General features: G+C 41.8%; 1 protein-coding gene across 2 annotated transcripts in view; it reads right to left on the bottom strand.

Annotated features, from left to right (window-relative positions):
• Window positions 1-367: 367 nt before the first annotated feature.
• c2cd2l (c2cd2 like) overlaps window positions 368-19226 on the bottom strand; it is a 124403-nt gene continuing 105544 nt past the window's right edge. Inside the window, exons 11-14 of one of the 2 annotated variants that reach the window (XM_041174563.1) lie at window positions 15911-16003; window positions 7077-7213; window positions 5462-5747; window positions 368-3564 (exon numbers count right to left, since the gene is read on the bottom strand). In XM_041174563.1, coding sequence (XP_041030497.1) covers window positions 3335-3564; window positions 5462-5747; window positions 7077-7213; window positions 15911-16003 — 746 coding nt within the window. In that variant the 3' untranslated portion in view covers window positions 368-3334. The remainder of the gene's footprint in view (window positions 3565-5461; window positions 5748-7076; window positions 7214-15910; window positions 16004-19226) is intronic. The other variant, XM_041174564.1, reaches the window with a different exon arrangement.

The following is a 19226-nucleotide window of genomic DNA, read 5'->3' as shown; positions in this document are numbered from 1 at the left end:
TAGTTGTTTGGTAATACAGAACTTGAGTATTGCTGAAAAAGAGACAGTCGAAGCTTTTCATCTTGCACTCATCAGAACATTTTGCAATAATACCAATATAAGCGGAAAAAAAAAATTTATACTGTTTGAGAATTTATGCTATACTGGAAGCTACATATATTAAACAGAAATAACATGTACACACATTGTACCTTTTTCAGCTAAATAAGTGACTCATTCTTCAGGGCAATGCCTTGACCAATCAGGGTCAGGCTGCCTGGTTTAAATTTCAAACAATGCTTGGCAGTTGACTGTCAATCAATCAATTTGTGCATTCTCCATGGCAGTTCCGCTACCAATCAGAGTCCAGTTGCCAACCAATCAGCACTCTATTCTCATACAGTATAAATTGTTGTTTTCCCCTTTATATTAGTATTCTTGCAAGTGTTTTGATAAGTGCAAGACGAAAAGCTTTGACAGGTCTCTTTTCTCAGCAATATTTAAGATCACAATCCCAGCACAGACTCCATCCCATTCACCTGATAATCTAAATAAACTGAAAACAAAATGGCTGTCAATGATCTGCAGAGTGTCACCTGCTGCTGGGGGAAGTCACTGCCTAAATGCTAAAACAATTTCACATCATAAATATAACCACTCTCATATATCCCCCATTACCATCTCCTCCCAGACTAGATTAAAATTTACTATGTACAATAAACTTTTTACACTCATATCTCACAAAGAACCATCTGCAAACATCTCTTTGAACCAGGGTTCCACCCTCGTTATAATGGCAATTGAGATGCCTCAATATGTAACTGGAGAACAAAATCTAGAAAGGCATCTGTAGGTGGGGATCTAGTCCATAAATCCTGTTAATGCTTTCCGTATAATAACCTCCCTTGGCCCTAATGACATATTGGAGTCCATGGCTAAGAGAATAGTTCCATTGACCGTCTTCACATTGCTATATAAGCAAACCTTTCAGAACCTTGACTCTCAGTTTACCTTCTCTCACTTTCCAGGAAACCTCTCCGTATCCAGGGAACAAGAAACACTGTAACCTCTCCAGTCTGGAATGCTTGGGACCAAGCCATTTCTGGATTTTGGAATTTTCTGGATTATAGAATAACGTTTGAATGCCTAACCACAATTCTGTGACTGAAACTCTATAGATATAAGTATTTAGCTGAAGAATAACACAGTGATAAAACATTATAAAGCAGTAATTCTACTTTAAACCTATCTAAATACTGGTATCTTCCATGTTTCTGCCCCCAAAGTACCGTGAGTTACTTGTGCCTGCTCCAAAAATTTCCGGACAACTGGTGTTTCCGAACAATAGATTTCTGGACTCGAGAGGTTATAGTGTACCCAGATTATTGCTACTGAGGGCCAGCATGCTGCAAGATCTGAGTACAAGGCAGGTTTTTATTTTACAGACAGTGGCACCTAGCACTCCAGGTTAGATCCCCACTACCACAAATCTATGTACAACATGTATAACGACATTCCTCTAATAACATATTAACTTATTCACTGAAGGTTGCCTTTGTGACCGCAATCACCAAATACCGTGCTCACAGTGTGCTGCGATAATGGGCACACTGGGGACTTTTCATGCCAATGCTCCCTCGATTGTGATAAACTTTACTTTCAATTCAAATTCTAGCCCGTTACCCAAGTTTCTATCCTGTGGATGGCATTTTGACAAAAAGCAAAATACTGCGGATGCTGGAAATCTGAAATAAAAACAGAAATGATAGAAATACTCATAAAGTCAGGCAGCATCTGCAGAGAGAGAAATAGAGTTAATGTTTCAAGTTAACCTTTCGTTCTTGTGAGTTCTGATGAAAGATCACTGACCTGAAATGTTAACTCTTTTTCTGTTTCCACAGATGCTGCCTGACCTGCTGGGTGCTTTTCCGCATTTTCTGATGGTGTATTGAAATGGTTTTGTTATAAACCAAGTGCACTAAGTTTTTGTGACCTAATGGAGCATGCACAGAATCATGGGAACAATACAGCAAAGTAGACAGCTCGTTCTTACACCAGCTCTTTGAAGCAGCAACTAAAATCATTTCCACTCCCTTCTACTCTTTCACCATAGACCTGCACTTTTCTCCCTCTTTTTAGTTACCCAACTCCCTTCTGAAAATTACCATTAAATGTGCCCACCTCCCTTTTTCATAGTCCATTCCAGATCACAACAAATCACCACATTTAAAATAAAAGAAATCTCATTTGCCTCTGGTTCTTTTGTCAACTAACTTAAATGCATCCTCTGGTTGTTGACCCTTTCTACTACTGGAAACAATTTCTCCTTAATTAATCTATCAAAACCCTTCGTATAGTTTTGAGTACCGCTATTAAATTTCCCATTAACCTTCTCTGCTCTATGGCGACTAAGCCCAGCTTGTCCAGTCTCTCACGTAACTGAAGTCCACACATTGTTGGTACCATTTTAGCAAACCTCCACTGCACCCTCACTAAAGAATTGACATAGTTCCTTAAGTGTGGTGTCCAGAATTGGATACAATATTCCAGCTTAAATTTATTACACATACACTTAGGAAAATGGATGAGAAGATCGGTCATTGAGACCTGTGAACCTGAAGAACTAAGTGCAGGTTAAAAGCAAAATATTCCAACTCACTGACGTGATCCCCCTTTCCCCACAAAAAGTGCATTCTGTCCTGCAAAACTAACTAAATTCACCATCCACTTCTTGGTTCTGCTAAGGGACTATAAGCAGCGTGGCAACGCTAAGTCAAGGTGTTTTCTTTCTAAGTAGTGAAGGAGTTCACACTTGTCTTTTCATTTACTTTCTGAAACAACAGTACGCTATAACTCGGCAAACACTTTAAGAATAGTTAGCAATCAATGAAAGGACAGAATTCATTCATCCCAATTAAAACAATAAATCAGAATCTCACAGCTGCCAAACCTGGCATCATTATAGATTTTCAATAAATAAAACTGGGAAGCGGTGAGGAGGGTATAGAGAATTTACATTTAAAGCTAGTGTCACCAAACAAATGCATTTTGTCTCAGTTCCTGACTCAAGGTCATCCTTAGCTTCAGGCTGTTAAAAGCTTCAGGCTTCCTCCATGCTTTGATGCTTTGTGACGTAACTAGGGAGGAATGTCACTGCAGAATGGCTTTTACAAGCGATGATCGATGAAAGATGGCAGCACTCCTTTCATTTCACAGAAAAGTCATTGAGAAGAAACCAGGATATGAATTACTGCAAAAAAACTCCCGACTGGCCCAAGTGTTTCGTCACCTGTTGATCTACCCCAGGTAGTCCAGGTCTTTTGTCTGACAACTTTCTCTGGGAAGCCCAGCGCAGTCAGTTCCCAGTTGCTGCAGTGCTGCCGTTAGCGCTGGCCTTGGACTTGGACTTGGACTTGAAAGAGAATCGCTTGATCAGCTTCCGCGAGAAGCTGCCCGATTTCTTCCGTGTGGAGGCGGGGCTGTCGCTCACGTTGGAGAGGTCATCGTGCGAGTGGCTGAAACCTGGCTCCTTCTGCTTGTTTCTCCTCCTGAACAAAAGCTTTGTGCCGCTGCGGAGGAAACCAACTGCAGGAAAAGAGGAAACTAAAGTCAGAGCAACACAGGCAAGAACATGTCTCCAATTCTCTGCCCTAGAGAATTGTGGAGGCTAGAACACTGGAAGTATTTAAAGAGGAGGTAGATAGGTTTTTGAAATATCAGGGAGTTGAGGGCTGTGAGGAGTTGGTACGAAAGAGGAGTTGAGGTCTGGGGCAGATCAGCCATGATCTTATTGAATGGTGGGGCAGGTTGGAGGGGCCGAATGGACTACTCCTGCTCCTGTTTCTTATGTTCTTATGTTTCTAATGTTCATTGGTGACTCATCCCAGCATAGACAAACAAAGAACAAGGACAACATCAGCATCAACATCCAAACATACAGTATAGTAACGGTTCAGATGAAAGGTCATTGAACTGAAACATTAACTCTTTAGTGTGTTATGTTAATAAGAATCAAAGTTTTTATTGGATTAAGGTTAATGTAATTAACATTCTTCTTTGTAACAGGTTTAGACTCAGACTGCACTGCAGTGCCTAATTGATTAGTTAGTCCCAATCAGGATTCCACTGATGGTTCAACTCAAAAACTACATTTATCTTGGAAAGATCTCATGCAAAGGCTGAGTTTGGAAGCTTAAATTTTGCTAGATAATAATACTAAATTCGACCTTAATTTGGTGTTAAACCTGCACACTAACATTGTTATGTTCACAAGAGGTAATATAAAATAGATCAAAACAACATTTTATTATCATGGCGTCAATCCTTTCACTAGATCCACTCAAGGAACCTGACTGGCTCAGGGCCTTGTGCAATTGCAGGGTTTCATGGGTTAAACATCACCTATGGCTCAGTTCATGAATACACCACCCTATGTGGTACCATGGTACACAGACCAGCAAAGTCCCTGGTTTGGTCTCCATGGCGTTGAGTTTGTTGATCTCAGTTATGGCAGCCATGAGTGAACTACAAGTGGCCTCAGTGCCCCTTGTATTAAGCAGAGGTTGAGGGGTAGGAAAGAATCATTCTGGTTTCCCCCCTCTTAATGTTCTCCAGGGACACCTCACGCAACGTGCGCTTGAGTGGATAGGACTGGTCTTGGATATATGTACTGTCTTCATGATGAAATCACTTGCTGAGTGTCAAGGCTCATACATGAGGAATAGCCACTTAAGTAAAGAGCAAGCAAACAGCTGGCACCTACTGAACTGTACCCCAGCAACAACTGGCATTGTCAGGGAGCAGAGTCAAGGTTGGAGGAGCTGTGGCCCAGCGGGTAGCACTCCCGCCATCTATTGGAATGTTGTGGGTTCAAGTCTCACTCCAGAAACTTGAGCACATAAATCAAGGCTGACACTCCAGTGCACTAGAGGGAGCGCTGCACTGTTGAAAATGCATTCGTTCAGATGAGATGTTAAACCGAGGTTCCATTTGTCCTCTGAGGTTGATGTGAAAGTTCCCATGGCACGATTCTGATGAAGAAAAGGAGAGTTATCCTGAGGGTCACTGATTAAAAATAAAGGATTGCCTATTTAAAATGGAGATGAGATGAAACTTTTTCTCTCAGAGGGTCGTGAGTCTTTGGAACTCGCTTCCTGAAAAGGCAGTGGAAGCAGAGTCTTTGAATATTTTTTAAGGCAGAGGTGGATAGATTCTTGATAAGCAAGGGGGCGATAGGTTATCGTGGGTAAGCGGGATGCAGATTTGAGGTTACTATCAGATCAGCCACGATCTTATTGAATGGTGGAGCAGGCTTGAGGGGCTGAATGGCCTACTCCTGGTCCTATTTCCTATGTTCCAATATTCCTATATAATGTATAATGTATAGAACATATGTTATATGTATAGTACACAGTGCATGGTATATCTACCTTGAGAGAGGAGGGAACATTACAACACAAAGGAACAATCAATTTCCTTTTACCTTTGTGATCCTTCAAGCTTCTTGTTTCAAGTGCTCCTGTTGACCCAGTTTCTGATTCGACATCGTCCACCGATGGCCGCTCGGAAATATCCGATACTGCTGCTTCATCCAGGTCCTGACTGACCATCTGCCACTGGTTCTGGGAGTCGGCAGATTTGGGAGAGTCCAGCGCGCTCTGAGCACTGCAGTGAGGCAGAGACGGCAGACCTGTCTCACCCTGCAGAGAGGCATCCATGGAAGCTGCGTAGCCGACTGAGAGAGCCATTTCTTCCTGATCAATGGGGGCCTGGGTCAGAGGGCAAGAAAGGAGGTAAGCATGTACTTGGCAGACATAGGAAAGGTCAGCTGGTAAGACAGAGTACACTGGGCTTTTATGTGCATAGAACCCAGCTGGGTAGCAACACTATATGACCCAGTGACTGATTAAATACACCAAGAGTTCCTCAACAAGAACTGGATCATTCTCCCTGTCTGACTGGCTCCAAACTACTGTCTTCCCTCAGCCCTCACTTTTATTGTCTTAAGGCAATGGAGACATAAGGAGAAGCCTTTTTTAACGCAGTGGGTGGTTAGGATCTGGAATGTACTGCCTGAGAGTGTGATGGAGACAGGTTCAATCAAGGCATTCAAGATGGAATTGAATTAATATCTGAAAAGGAAGGATGTGCAGGGTTAAGGGGCGAATGGCACTAGGTGCATTGCCCATTCGGAGAGCTGGCACTGGCATGATAGGCCAAATGGCCTCCTTCCGTGCTGTAGCAATTCTGTGAAGATCTGAAGATGATCAGAAAAATCAGTTAAAACAATTAAATGATCTCAAGTTGACAATCACTGGCAGAAAGTTGAAATTCTTGTCCCACTGAGAAGATGATAAACCACAAGCTTGATGTTTGAAGTTTGGCAGAATTAAGCGTGCAGCTTATGGGAGGAGCGCGCTACACACAAAACTGTTACAATTAGGATCATTTGCACTTTCGACATCTGACTCTTAGCTCTCTATCTTACAAGAGTTTCAGCTCCCTCTCTCTCAAAGATTATATCATAGAATAACACAGCACAAACAAGGCCATTTGTCCCATCATGTCCATGCCAGCTCTTTGAAAGAGCTATCCCCAATTAGTTCCACTCCCCTGCAAACTTACCACCTTAAAGTACATAGGAGCTCTCCAGCATCTGGAAATTCTTATTTGGCCATCAATCAAACAAAAGCAAGGTCTCAGCTACAACTTGACCCAAACAATCATCTCAAAAATGCAGAACATGTGCACCTTTTAGCCTTAAAGTGTCACCCACCTAGATGGTGCAATTTTCTTCTGTCTGACTTGTCATGAACAACTAGCATAGGAGAGTTGCCAATAATAAATTGTTAAAAAAAACATTTATCAGTAAGGTTCCTGCACTAATTAAGTCTCATTTAGCGATTTATATTGGTCAATTAAACTTTCACCGTTCATTACTTCTTCCTAAACCATTGATTGGATTATTGCTCTCTAACCTACAGCCTGCTTTCAGTCACCCACTGATTGATTGGTACAGGAGCAACATTAGCAGAACACCCCCAGTGAGCTGCAGAGTGTGAATTCATTACACCAGACAGTGGAAGACAGAGAATTACCTTGGAAACGCCTGATATAATCAATGTGCTGCGTTTAGTTGGTGTCTTTTTGCTGGGCTTGTTGGCGGATTCTGTCAGCTGCCGGATTGCTGTCTGTACCACCGGATCCAAACCATTGGCTAGGTGATTATCCACTGCTGATCACACATACAAACATTATTAGCAGTATGAGAGAGAGAGACACACATACATGGGTGAGAAAGAGAGACAGGAAGGCAAAAAGAGAGTCAGTGAGAGAGAGGGTGCAAGGGAATGCAGAGAGCACGAAGGGGTGGAGAGCGTGAGGGGGTGGAGAGAGCACGAGGGGGTGCAGAGAGAGCGAGGGGGCGCAGAGATAGCAAGATCAGCAGCAGGGAGAGTGTGAAGATGCAGCAGGGAGAGGGAGAGGGAGGCCGAGAGAGAGGGACAGAGAGGTAGTAGGTATATAGCATTGAAATTTGCATTCAGTTTGAGGGAGAGAAATATGGGTCTAAGACTAGTGTTTTAAACTTAAATAAAGGACATTAGCTCAAATATAAAAACAGATAGTAAGAGTTTCCACAAGTATTTAAACAGGAAAAGAGTAACTAAAGTGAGAGTTGGTCCTCTAGAGAGAGAGTCCGGGGAATTAATAACGGGCCATAAGAAAATGGTCAAAGTGTTGAATATATATTTTGTGAAGCTTTTTGCCTTGCACTCATCAGGACAATTGCAAGAATACCACTGTCAGGGGAAGCAACTTTATACTGTATGAGAAGAGAGTGCTGATTGATTGGCAAGTGGACTCCGATTGGTAGAGGTGCTGCCTTGCAGAATGCACCACTTAATGGAGACTGGCAGTTAACTGCCAAGCATTGTTTGAAATATTAAACCAGGCAAGCTTGACTCTGATTGGTCAGGGAATTGCCCTGAGTAATAATCCAGCAAATAGATATTTCGTATTTGACTTCACTGTAGAAGACACAAATAACATCCCAGAAATCAAAACAATTACAATCACCAGGGAAAGGATACTGAGAAAATTATTAGAACTAAAGACTGACATGTCACCAAGTCTCGATGGGCTTCATCCTGGGGTGTGAAAAGAAATGACTGCGAGATATTAGATGGGTTAGCTGTAATTTTCCAAAATTCCCTAAAATCTGGAAAGGTTCCACCAAATTGGAAACTAGTGAATGCAACTCCTCTATTCAAGAAAGGAGGGAGACAGAAAGCAGGGAATAGGCCAGTTAGCTTTACATCTGTCATAGGGAAAATGCTAGAAAACCTTAATGCAATCACTCTGAGTCAACATGTTTTTTTTAAAGGAAAACTGTGTTTGACTAATTTATTATAGTCCTTTGAGGAAGTGACAAACTATGTGGATAAAGGGGAACCTGTAGATGTGGTGCACTTGGATTTCCAAAAAGGCATTTGATAAGGTGCCATCTCAATGGTTACTACACAAAATAAGAGCTCATGGTATGGAGAAAAAAATTTGCATGCATAGAGGATTGGTTAGCTAACAGGTAACACAGAGTAGGGATAATAAGTTATTTTCAGGTTGGCAAGATGTAACCAGTGGAGCACCACAGGGATTAGTGCTGGGGCCTGAACTATTTACAATATTTATCAATTACTTGGATGAAGGGACCAAAGTGTGGCTGCTAAATTTGCTGATGACACAAAGTAGGTAGAAGGGCAAGTTGTGGAAAGGACATACGTAGTCTGCAAAGGGATACAGATAGGTCATGTGAGTGGGCAAACATTTGGCAGATGGACTATGACGTGGGAAAATGTGAACTTGTCCACTTTGGCAGAAGGACTAGGAAAGCAGCACATTATTTAAATAGAGAGAGACTACAGAACTCTGAGCTGAAGAGGGATCTGGATGTCCTGGTAAATAAATCACAAAAGGTTAGTATGCAAGTCCAGCAAGTGATTAGGAGGGCAAATGGAATGTTGCAATTTATTGTAAGGGGAATGGAATATAAAAGTAGGGAAGTTTTGCAACAGTTGTATACAGGGCATTGGTGAGACCACATCTAGGGTACTGCTTACAGTTTTGGTCATCTTATTAAAGAAAGGATATAATTGCATTAATAGTAGTTCAAAGAAGGTTCACTCAGTTGATTCCTGGGATGAAGGGCTCATCGAAAGGTTGCACAGGCTGGGCTCTATCCATTGGGAGTTCAGAAGAATGAGAGATGATCTTATTGAAACATAAGATCCTGAGGGGACTTGACAGGGTGGATGCTGAGAGGATGTTAGCCCTTATGGGAGAGACTAGAACTCAAGGACACAGTTTAAAAATAAAAATAAGGGGTCTCCCATTTAAGACAGAGATAAGGAGAATTTTTTTCTCTCGCAAGTTCTCTTCCCCAGAGAGCAGTGGAGGCTGGGTCATTAAGTACTTTTAAGGCTGAGTTAGATAGATTTTTAATTGACAACGGAGTCAAAGTGTATAGGTAGTAGACAGAAAAGCAAATGTGAAGCCACAATCAGATCAGCCATGATCTTATCAAATGGCAGAGCAGGCTCAAGGGTCAAATGGCCTACTCCTGCTCCTAATTCATATGTTCATATGAAAGAGAGAGAGCAGAGAAAGAGAGAAGCAGCGAGGGAGAGAGAGAGAGAGAAGCAGAGAGGGAGAGAGAGAGAGACGCAGAGAGGGAGAGAGAAGCAGAGAGAGAAATGCAGTGGCATAAGAGAGAGCAAGCTAAGCAGGGAAAGAGAGAGAGAATGGCAGAGAGTGAGTACATGGAAGAGAGGAAGAGAGGAAGAGAGTGAGCATGGGAGGCAGACCCACAATTAATATATTCTACAGAGACAATTGTTAACACTCCACACACCGACCCATGTCCCATTGCAATAATTTAATGTTCAACCCAAACAAACAAATACAAAAAAATCCCAGACAGGATAAGACCGTCTGATCCAATGTAGCCTGTTCCATACGGCTGTGACGTGTAATACACATTCTCTTATTGCATTGATTAACTTTGTTTTGCTTGAATATTGTAATTGCATGATAAAACATGTAATTGGGAAACAAGATGGAAAATGTATTCGTATCGACTGTAATAAGCTACTGTTAGAGGTTTATGATGTTAAGTTTGCTTGTGGCAGATGTAAGGCCATTGTAAAGAAACCTTCACTATTGTGAAGCTTTCTCTCTTTCAAGGGAAAAGGTGTTAGGAAATAGAGATAGTTTAAGTAAGTTATATTTGTATCTGTGGATGTGAGGAATAAGGTACATCTTTAGGTTTAAGTTCAGTTTATATTTCTTTCTAATCGTGGGTTAAAAGGTGAACCCTGGGATCAGGTTTGTTCAGTAGTAACATCAGCCGGGACCGTAACACCACGCGATCTCTTGCAAGAAGCAAAAAGATTGAAAACCCAAGCTAATTAGCATTAAATTGCTGGAGTTGAGCACTTCAGGAAGCTAAACGGAGGAAGGGAAAGCGGTTTGGTTGCTTTTGCCTAAACTTTTTCAGCCTCCAGGAATTGATTCTCGCTCTGCTAGAGGAGAAGAAGCTGGTTAATTGGTGAGTATTTGGTAAGTGATTAAGGCTTATTCTATACCTAAGGCTCAAAATAGTATATTTAGAGCGAGAAGCGAGTGGGAAAGGATAAAAGGCGTGGATCGAGAGGCCTACCCGCAGTGAGACCAGCAGCGGAGAGACGTCATGAACCACAACATGACGCGAGAGCAGGGAAAGCAGCTGATTGGTGAGTAGGTTTGGTGAGTATTTCTAGTCTTTAAAGTCAAAGTAAGGTCTTTAGTTTGTGTTTAGGTCTTGTCTTTTTTTTCTCTCTTTATCTTAAAAATAATTTAAGTTTAAGATCGATACTGGTGTAACAAAATTAATTACAATAAAGTGCAAAGAGTGGGGGATTCTTCAAGTGTAAAGAGCAGGGGTACTAGAGTAATTAACTTAAATTAAATTAAATACAATAATGATGGCAGGACAGGTGACGTGTTGCTGTGGGATCTCCTGGACACCAAGGTGATCCAGAGCAAACACATCTGTAGTAAGTGTTTGCAGCTCAAGGAACTTCGGATCAGAGTTGAAGAGCTGGAGTCTGAGCTGCAGACATTGCGCCACATCAGGGAGGGAGAAAGCTACCTGGACCCTTTGCTCCAGGAGGCGGTCACACCCCACAGATTAGGTAATTCAAATTTGGTCTGTGATCAGGGACAGGAGGGTGTGACTGCAGGTGAGACAGGTAATGGGGACCTGGGGGTAGCATTCGAGGAGCCTCGGCCCCTGCAAGTATCCAACAGTTACTGAGGTTCTTGCAAGCTGTGTGGAAGAGTGCAGGGACTGCAGGGAGGATGAGTGAATTAACCACAGAACTGTGGTAAAGGGAGTCAATCAAGTGGGGGGAGGAAATAGGAATGTAATAGCGGTAGGGGACAGTATAATTAGGGGGATAGATACTGGTCTCTGCGGCTGTGAGCATGAGTCCCAAAGGGTGTGTTGCCTGCCCGGTGCCAGGGTTAAGGACATCTCCTCAGGGCTGGAGAGGAACTTGGAGTGGGAGGGGAGGGATCCAGTTGTCGTCATCCATGTTTGTACCAACGACATTGATAGGACTAGAAAGGAGTTCTGCTGAAAGAACTTAAATAGTTAGGAGCTAAATTAAAAAGCAGAACCTCCAAGGTATTAAACTCGGGATTATTAACTGAGCCACGAGCAAACTGGCATAGGGTAAATAAAGTCAAGGAGTTAAATGCGTGATTCCAAGGTTGGTGTTGGAGGAATGGGTTTCAGTTTATGGGGCACTGGCACCAGTCCTGGGGTAGAAGGGAGCTGTTCTGGTGGGATGGGCTTCACTTGAACTGTGCTGGGACCAGTGTCCAAGCGAATCAAATAACTAGGGCTTTAAGAGAGGGCTTTAAACCAAATAGATGGGGAGAGGGTTCTGGAGAGGAGATACGTAGGCTTACAAAGTAAAAGGCTATGGCAGCATTGCAAGGCAGCTATTTAGGTAATGATACTCAGAGTGTGACAAGAAGGGAGCAAGTGTACAAACATTAAAAAAAACAGCAAATGGGGTCGAAGGGGGAAAAAATGGTAAAAAGGCAAAATTAATGGCTCTTTAATTAGATGCATATAGTATTCAGAACAAAATAAATGAATTAATGGCACAAATAGAGGTTAATGGTCTTATAGCCATTACAGAGATGTGGTTACCAGGAGATCAAAGCTGGGAACTAAATATTCAGCGGTATGGTGACTTTTCAAAGGGACAGGATGGAAGGAAAGGGTGGTGGGGTAGCTTTGCTAGTTCCAGATGGAATAAGTACAATAGTAAGAAATTATCTTGGATCGGAAATGTAGAATCCATGTGGTGGAGGTAAGAAATAACAAGGGGAAGAAAACACTGGTGGGTGTAGTCTATAGACCCGCTAACAGTAGCTATACTGTAGGACAGATAATAAATCTGGAAATAATGAGGGCATGTAAAAACGGCAGTACATTAATCATGGGTGACTTTACTCTTCATGTAGATTGGGAAAATCAAATTGAGAGAGGTAGCCATGAGCAACAATTCATAGAGTGTATTCAGGACAGTTTCCTAGAACAATATGTTGTAGATCCAACCAGGGATCAGGTTATTTTGGATCTGGGTAATGTATAATGAGGCAGGTTTAATAAATGATCTCAGAGTAAAAGATCCCCTCGGAAACAGTGCCCATAACATGGTAAGATTTAGCATTCAGTTTGAGAGTGAGAAGCTTGGGTCAGAAACAACTGTGCTAAACTTAAATAAGGGTAATTGGAAAGGAATGAGGACAGAGTTGGCTGAAGTGAACTGGGAAAGGAGTTTAGCAGAAAAAATGGTTGATGAACAATGGCAGACGTTTAAGAAAATAGTTCATGACTCACAACAAAGGTGTATCCCAGTGAGGAAGGAGAATTCTAGGAAGGGGATAAACCAACCATGGTTAACCAAAGAAGTTAAGGATAGTATCAAATTGAAGGAAGAAACATACAATGTGGCAAAGATTAGTGGTAAGCCAGAGGATTGGGCAAGTTTTAAAAACCAACAAAAGATGACCAAAAAATGAATAAAGAGGGAGAATATAAACTTTGAGGCTAAACTAGCAAGTAATGTAAAAACAGACAGTAAGAGCTTCGTTAAATATATAAAAAGGAAGAGGGAGACCAAAGTGAACATAGGCCCCTTAGAGAATGAGGCCAGGGAAATAATAATGGGGAACCAGGAAATGGCAAAGAAGTTAAATAAATACTTTGCATCAGTCTTCATGGTAGAAGACACTAATAGCATTCCAAAAGTATTAAATAATCAAGGCACAAAATAGTGGGGGAGGAAATAAGTACAATAACTATCACAAGAGAAAGAGTACTAGGGAAATTAATGGGGTTAAAGGTTGATAAGTCCCCTGGACCTGATGGGTTGCATCCTAGGATATTAAAGGAAAGAGCTACAGAGATAGTGGATGCACTGGTGGTAATCTTCCAAGAATCCTTAGATTCTGGAAAAGTTCTAGAGGATTGGAAAACTGCCAATGTAACCCTTATTCAAAAAGGGAGGGAGACAAAAAACATGTAACTATAGGCCAGTTAGTTTAACATTAGTCATTGGGAAAATGTTAGAGTCTATTATAAAGGATGTATTAATAGCAGAGCATTTAGAAATACATAATATAATCAAGCAAGGTCAGCATGGCTTCATGAAGGGGAAATCATGTCTGACAAATTTACTAGAATGTTTTGAGGAGGTAACAAGCAGGATAGACAAAGGGGAACCAGTAAATATAACATATTTAGATTTCCAAAAGGCATTCAATAAAATACTGCACTTAAGGCTACTTAATAAGATAAGAGGCCATGGTGTTGGGGGTAGTATATTAGCACAGATAGAGGACTGGCTAACTAATAGAACACAGAGTTGGGATAAGGGGGGCAGTTTCAGGATGGCAACCTATAACTAGTGGAGTTCCACAGGGATCAGTGCTGGGGTCACAATTATTTACAATACATATTAATGACTTGGATGAGGGAAGTGAATGTACTATCGCCAAGTTTGCGGAAGACACAAAAATAGGTGGATGACACACAGAGTCGACAGAGGGATATAGACAGGTTAAGTGAGTGGGCAAAATCTTGGCAGATAGAATATAATGTGGGAAAATGTGAGGTTATGCACTTTCGCGGGAAGAATAAATGATCTGAATATTATTTAAATGGAGAAAGACTGCGGGAAGCTGCAGCACAGAGGGATTTGGGGGTCCTCGTGTATGAATCACAAAAAGCTAGCATACAAGTTCAGCAGGTAATAGGGAAGGCAAATTGAATGTTAGCCTTTATTTCAAAGGGGATGGAGTGTAAACATAGAGAAGTCTTGCTAAAACCATACAAGGCACGAGTTAGACCACACATAGAATACTGTGAATATTTTTGGTCCCCTTATCTAAGGAAATATATACTGGCATTGGAGGCAGTCCAGAGAAGGTTCACTAGGTTGATCCTGGGTATGGAGGGATTTTCTTATGAGGAGAGGTTGAGTAGGTTGGGCCTATACTCATTGGAGTTTAGAAGAATGAGAGGCAACCTTATTGAAACATATAAGATTCTTAAGGGGCTTGACAGTTTAGATGCTGAGAGGTTGCTTCCCATTGTGGGAGTGTTTAGGACCAGAGGGCATAATCTCAGTGTAAGGGGTTGCCCATTTAAGACAGAGATGAGGAGGAATTTCTTCTCTCAGAGGGTAGTCAATCTGTGGAATTCTTTACCATGGAGGGTGGTAGAGGCTGGGTTATTAAGTATATTGAAGGCTGAGATAGACAGGTTTTTAATCAGTAAGTGAATCAAGGGTTACAGGGAAAAGGCAGGAAAGTGGAATTGAGGATTATTAGATCAGCTATGATCTCATTGAATGGCAGAGCAGACTTAATGGGCTGAATGGCCTACTTCTTATGATCTAGAGAAAATCTGGAAAACTTTTCTTTGACCACTATTTGTGATTAATACTACTCCGGGAGATCACATTGCAAGTGTGACTATGTCAAAACCAATAGAGATACTACTGGTCATCTTACCAATTTAAAATTATATATTTAATTCCTCTGACAATTTTTTCAGCTTTGTTCCTCTACATTAGGTGTTGACCCCTCACTGGTATACAATTTCATAGACACTTTGGACTTCCATTACTTCGCCCTATTTATGTGTGAGATTAGACACTGATTGCTAGCTGTTTGACTGTGTGGGCGCCTCAGCCTGTCCTCATCTGAATGACACAAACCTATATCCTCACTGGGTGTTATTGGATAGCAATCAGGAGTGGAAATCCTAGCTGACTTCACCCTCTTCTGACCCAGAGGCACTGGCACCAATGGTAGTGGTCTTTAGAACCACCATGGCCAAGATCATCAGACCCAATGCAGTGCAGCCATCAAACCTGGAACCTTCCTGGTCTCTCCGTCTCAGCTATTTCACTGGAAAGATTCACTGAGCAATGAAGATACATGGCTGCTTCTAAGGCGCCATTGCCAGAGGGCACATAGCAGTTCTGCCCTTTTGGCTTGGAAAGTTCAATGGAGCTAGAGATCTTCAAAACAAAAGAGCCTTGCTGAAACACATAGTGGGTCATTTTAACATCTGGCAATTCTGTCCTAAACAATATTGGATTGGTCACCTACTATACACCACTGCCCACTTTTCCTTGCCATTGAAGGTCATGACTACAATGCAACGGGGAGGGATCCAGTATCACTATTGAAAACAGTTAAAATGACCCCCAAACTCCCTAAAGTGGCAGAAGTCCCAGTATGCCTCCCAACACCATTATCCTCAAAATCAAACAAGCAGAACACACTCCAAAAGAACATGTGAATTTACCGTTATTGTGAGACAGATTTACAGGGCTGTCATCCATCTTGATGGACTTCTTCTCTGTTACTTCCACCTTTGAGGGTGACCGCGTAGGAGAATCTGTGGGTGGCAGACAGAATTGGTTATGTTACTGTATTCAAGAGGCTCTGGATGTGTTTGAGCTCAACTGCATTTGAGCTCAAGTGGTGGCTGCCATGGGTACGGTGAATGTTAATGATACCTAGTTGGAAGGATAGATAAACTGCTTTATACAGAGTTACATTGAAGATACAGCACAGAAACAGACCATTTGACCTACTTGGTCCATGCAGGTGTTTATCCTCCACATGAGCCTCCACTTATTTCATCTGATCAACATAACCTACTTTTCCTTTTCCTTTCATGTACATATCTGGCTTCCCCTTAAATCAATCTATGTTGATCACCTAAACTATTCCTTGTGGTAGCAGGGTCCCTATTTTAACCAATCCTTGGGTAAAACAGTTTCTGTTGAATTCCCCAGAATCATAGAAATTTGCAGCATGGAAGGCGGCCATTCGGCCCCTCATGTCTGTGTTGGACGGCAAGTAGCCATTCAGCCTAATCCCACTTTCCAACTCTTGTTCCATAGCCTTGTGAGTTAAGACACTTCAAGTGTATATCCAATAAAGGTTATAAGGGTTTCTGCCTCTACCACCTATATTATTGAGTTGTTCGGTTGGAATAGTTTCAATAACTCCTGAAGACAGTTAGCTGCAAACACTCTTAACTTTATTGTAACATATTTACAGTTATGAGAACCAACCCCCTTACACTAACTTCTTTCCAGGTTACTTTTTCCTAGACACTCCCAGATCATGAGTACATGTCACTTCCCTCTATGGCATTACAGACTACTACAGTTAACCCTTTATGAGACTTAGTCTGTCATATTCCATTATACTACACCACCCCTTTCAAGCAGTGACTTCCTGACCTATTGGAATTATTCGTTAATATCTTAAATTTATGACTCCTGGTTTTGATCTCCCTCACAAGTGGAAACATCTTCTCTATGCTTAGCCAATCAAGACCTATCATAATCTTAAAGAACTCTGTCAGGTTTTGCCAGGAATAAAGAGCCCCAGTCTGTTCAATCTTTTCGGATGAGTAGAGCTTCTCAGTTCTGGTATTATTGTTGTAGATCTTTTTTGCACCTTCTCCAGTGCCTCTAAATCCTTTTTGATATTTGGGGATCAGAACTAGGTATCAAGGTCAAAACTGAACATTTCCCCCATCAAATATTCTACAGTATTAACAAACTGCCTAGTACACTGAAGCATGGGAGTTGAAGCCGGAGAGGGGAGGGGTCTATAAACCTAATGGCTGAATATGTGGCTAAAGAACACAGAGAAGGTGAGCAGACATTGGAGGCCTGGAGAAAGTACTTTCCTACTGAACCATAGAAAGACTCTATCCAACACACCAAGGGTGTTATAGTACACTACTTCTAGGATGTATGGAACAAAAGAGTCAATCCAGACACAAATACACGTGCTCAGTTGTCCAGTGTTTCACCCAAGTGACCATTCCTCCTGAGTGAGCTTTTACAGCAAGTGTTGGTAGGTGATTCACCCTGAGGATGCCTCTCAGCCAATTCTGACCTTGTCCTTCCCAACAGCTACAGGAGTTGCAAATTGCAATAATGTGCAGGAATCCCGTGGTGATGTCCCCCCTCAACCCACCACCCTGCTCAGTCTAGAGATACTGGAAGAATCATATAGCCTCTAATTCTGACCCCACAAGGCATAGTGATCAAGTTCTGGAATAATGACATTTTAGGAAAAGTTAAAGAAGTTGGACTTGTGAAAATGGAGACTTTGATGTGCTGGAGTTTTCTTTAAGATGTTGAAAAGGTTGACAAAGTGTTCTAGGTGAGTTCAATATGCTACCTCTCTTGCTCTCTCTTCCTTTAAGATGCTCCTTAAAACCTACCAGTTTAATCAAGGTTTGTCTCACCTGTTCTAATGTCTCCTTCCTAGGCTTAATGTTAATTTTTATCTGATTCTCCTGTGAAGCATTTTTGCTTTATTAAAGGCACCATGTAAATGCAAGTTGCTTCGTCAAAGGGCCTCAAATGACAGGAGACAGGAGGCAGGAGGTAAAACAAATGTTGGAGAAAAAAGAAGTCGGTCAGTGGAACATACCTTTCACCCAAAGTGCAATCAACATGTTCAGCAAATTATCAGTGAACACTATTGACAGAGGTGAGCTTGTGGGGAAGAGACTGAGGCGTATTGGGGTTGTTTGAATAAAAATGGACAAATGTGTTAGATTTAATGGCCTTTGGCTGTTCCTAATATGTTTTCTGTTCTTTTCTAAACTACTTACACAAAAATTTTGTCATGTTTATTTTTTTGTGGAACCAGAACCCTACCTGAATCTGCCATAACAATAGATACATTTGTGCAATGTGTTTGCAAGGACAAAGCTACTCATCAACAAGCTGGATTCACGCTATTGCTTCTCTTCCTGTGAGCCTCACAAACACTGTCTCTAATTCCATGTGACTGCAGTTATATATTCACAGGCCTTATGAACAATACTTTAATCCCACCCCTTTGTCACAGCTTTGCAATTGGCCAAAACAAACACACCAGTCACCATGGAAACACAGGCATATTCGCTCTATGACGATAGAACAATGAGGTAAATCTGTTTATCATTCTCTCTCATGTTTGGGAATTATGGTCAAGCTGCATGAATCCGACCTGACTGAGCATTTCAAAACAAAGACAAATGGGCGCTTGCGAGATCGGACCGCTTCACGGACAGCGCAGTCTTCAATCCAGAGTTTGAAAAACAGACTTTTTTCAATTTGCTTCTCAAGTATGAGAGTTTGAGTAAATTGGGCCTATATTCTCTGAAGTTTAGAAGAATGAGAGGTGCTCTCATTCAAGCTTCTGAAGGGGCTGGATAGGTAGGCACTGAAAGATTGTTCCCCATGGAACCTAAAACCCAGGGGCACAGTCACAGGATAAGGGGCCGATCATTTAGGACTGAGATGAGGAGAGATTATTTCACTCAAAGGGTTGTGAATCTTTGGAATTGTCTCCCAGAGGATTGTGGATGCTCCATCGTTGATTACATTTAAGGCTGAGATAGACAGAGTTTTGGTCTCTCGGGTAATCATGGGATACGAAGAGCAAGAAGGAAAGTGGAGTTAAAGACCAAGATTAACCATGATCACATTGAATGGCAGAGCAGGTTCGTGGGCCTTAAGGTCTACTCCTGCGCCTATTTCTTGTGTGCATGGCTGGACAGAACTAAACCCCAAAACTAAACTTTCCAATTCATAGCTGGA

The sequence above is a fragment of the Carcharodon carcharias genome, chromosome 25 (genome assembly GCF_017639515.1).
Source record: "Carcharodon carcharias isolate sCarCar2 chromosome 25, sCarCar2.pri, whole genome shotgun sequence".
NCBI lineage: Eukaryota > Metazoa > Chordata > Chondrichthyes > Lamniformes > Lamnidae > Carcharodon > Carcharodon carcharias.
The sequence above is the reverse complement of the archived record's forward strand: the minus strand, read 5'-3'. Positions and strand labels throughout refer to the sequence as shown.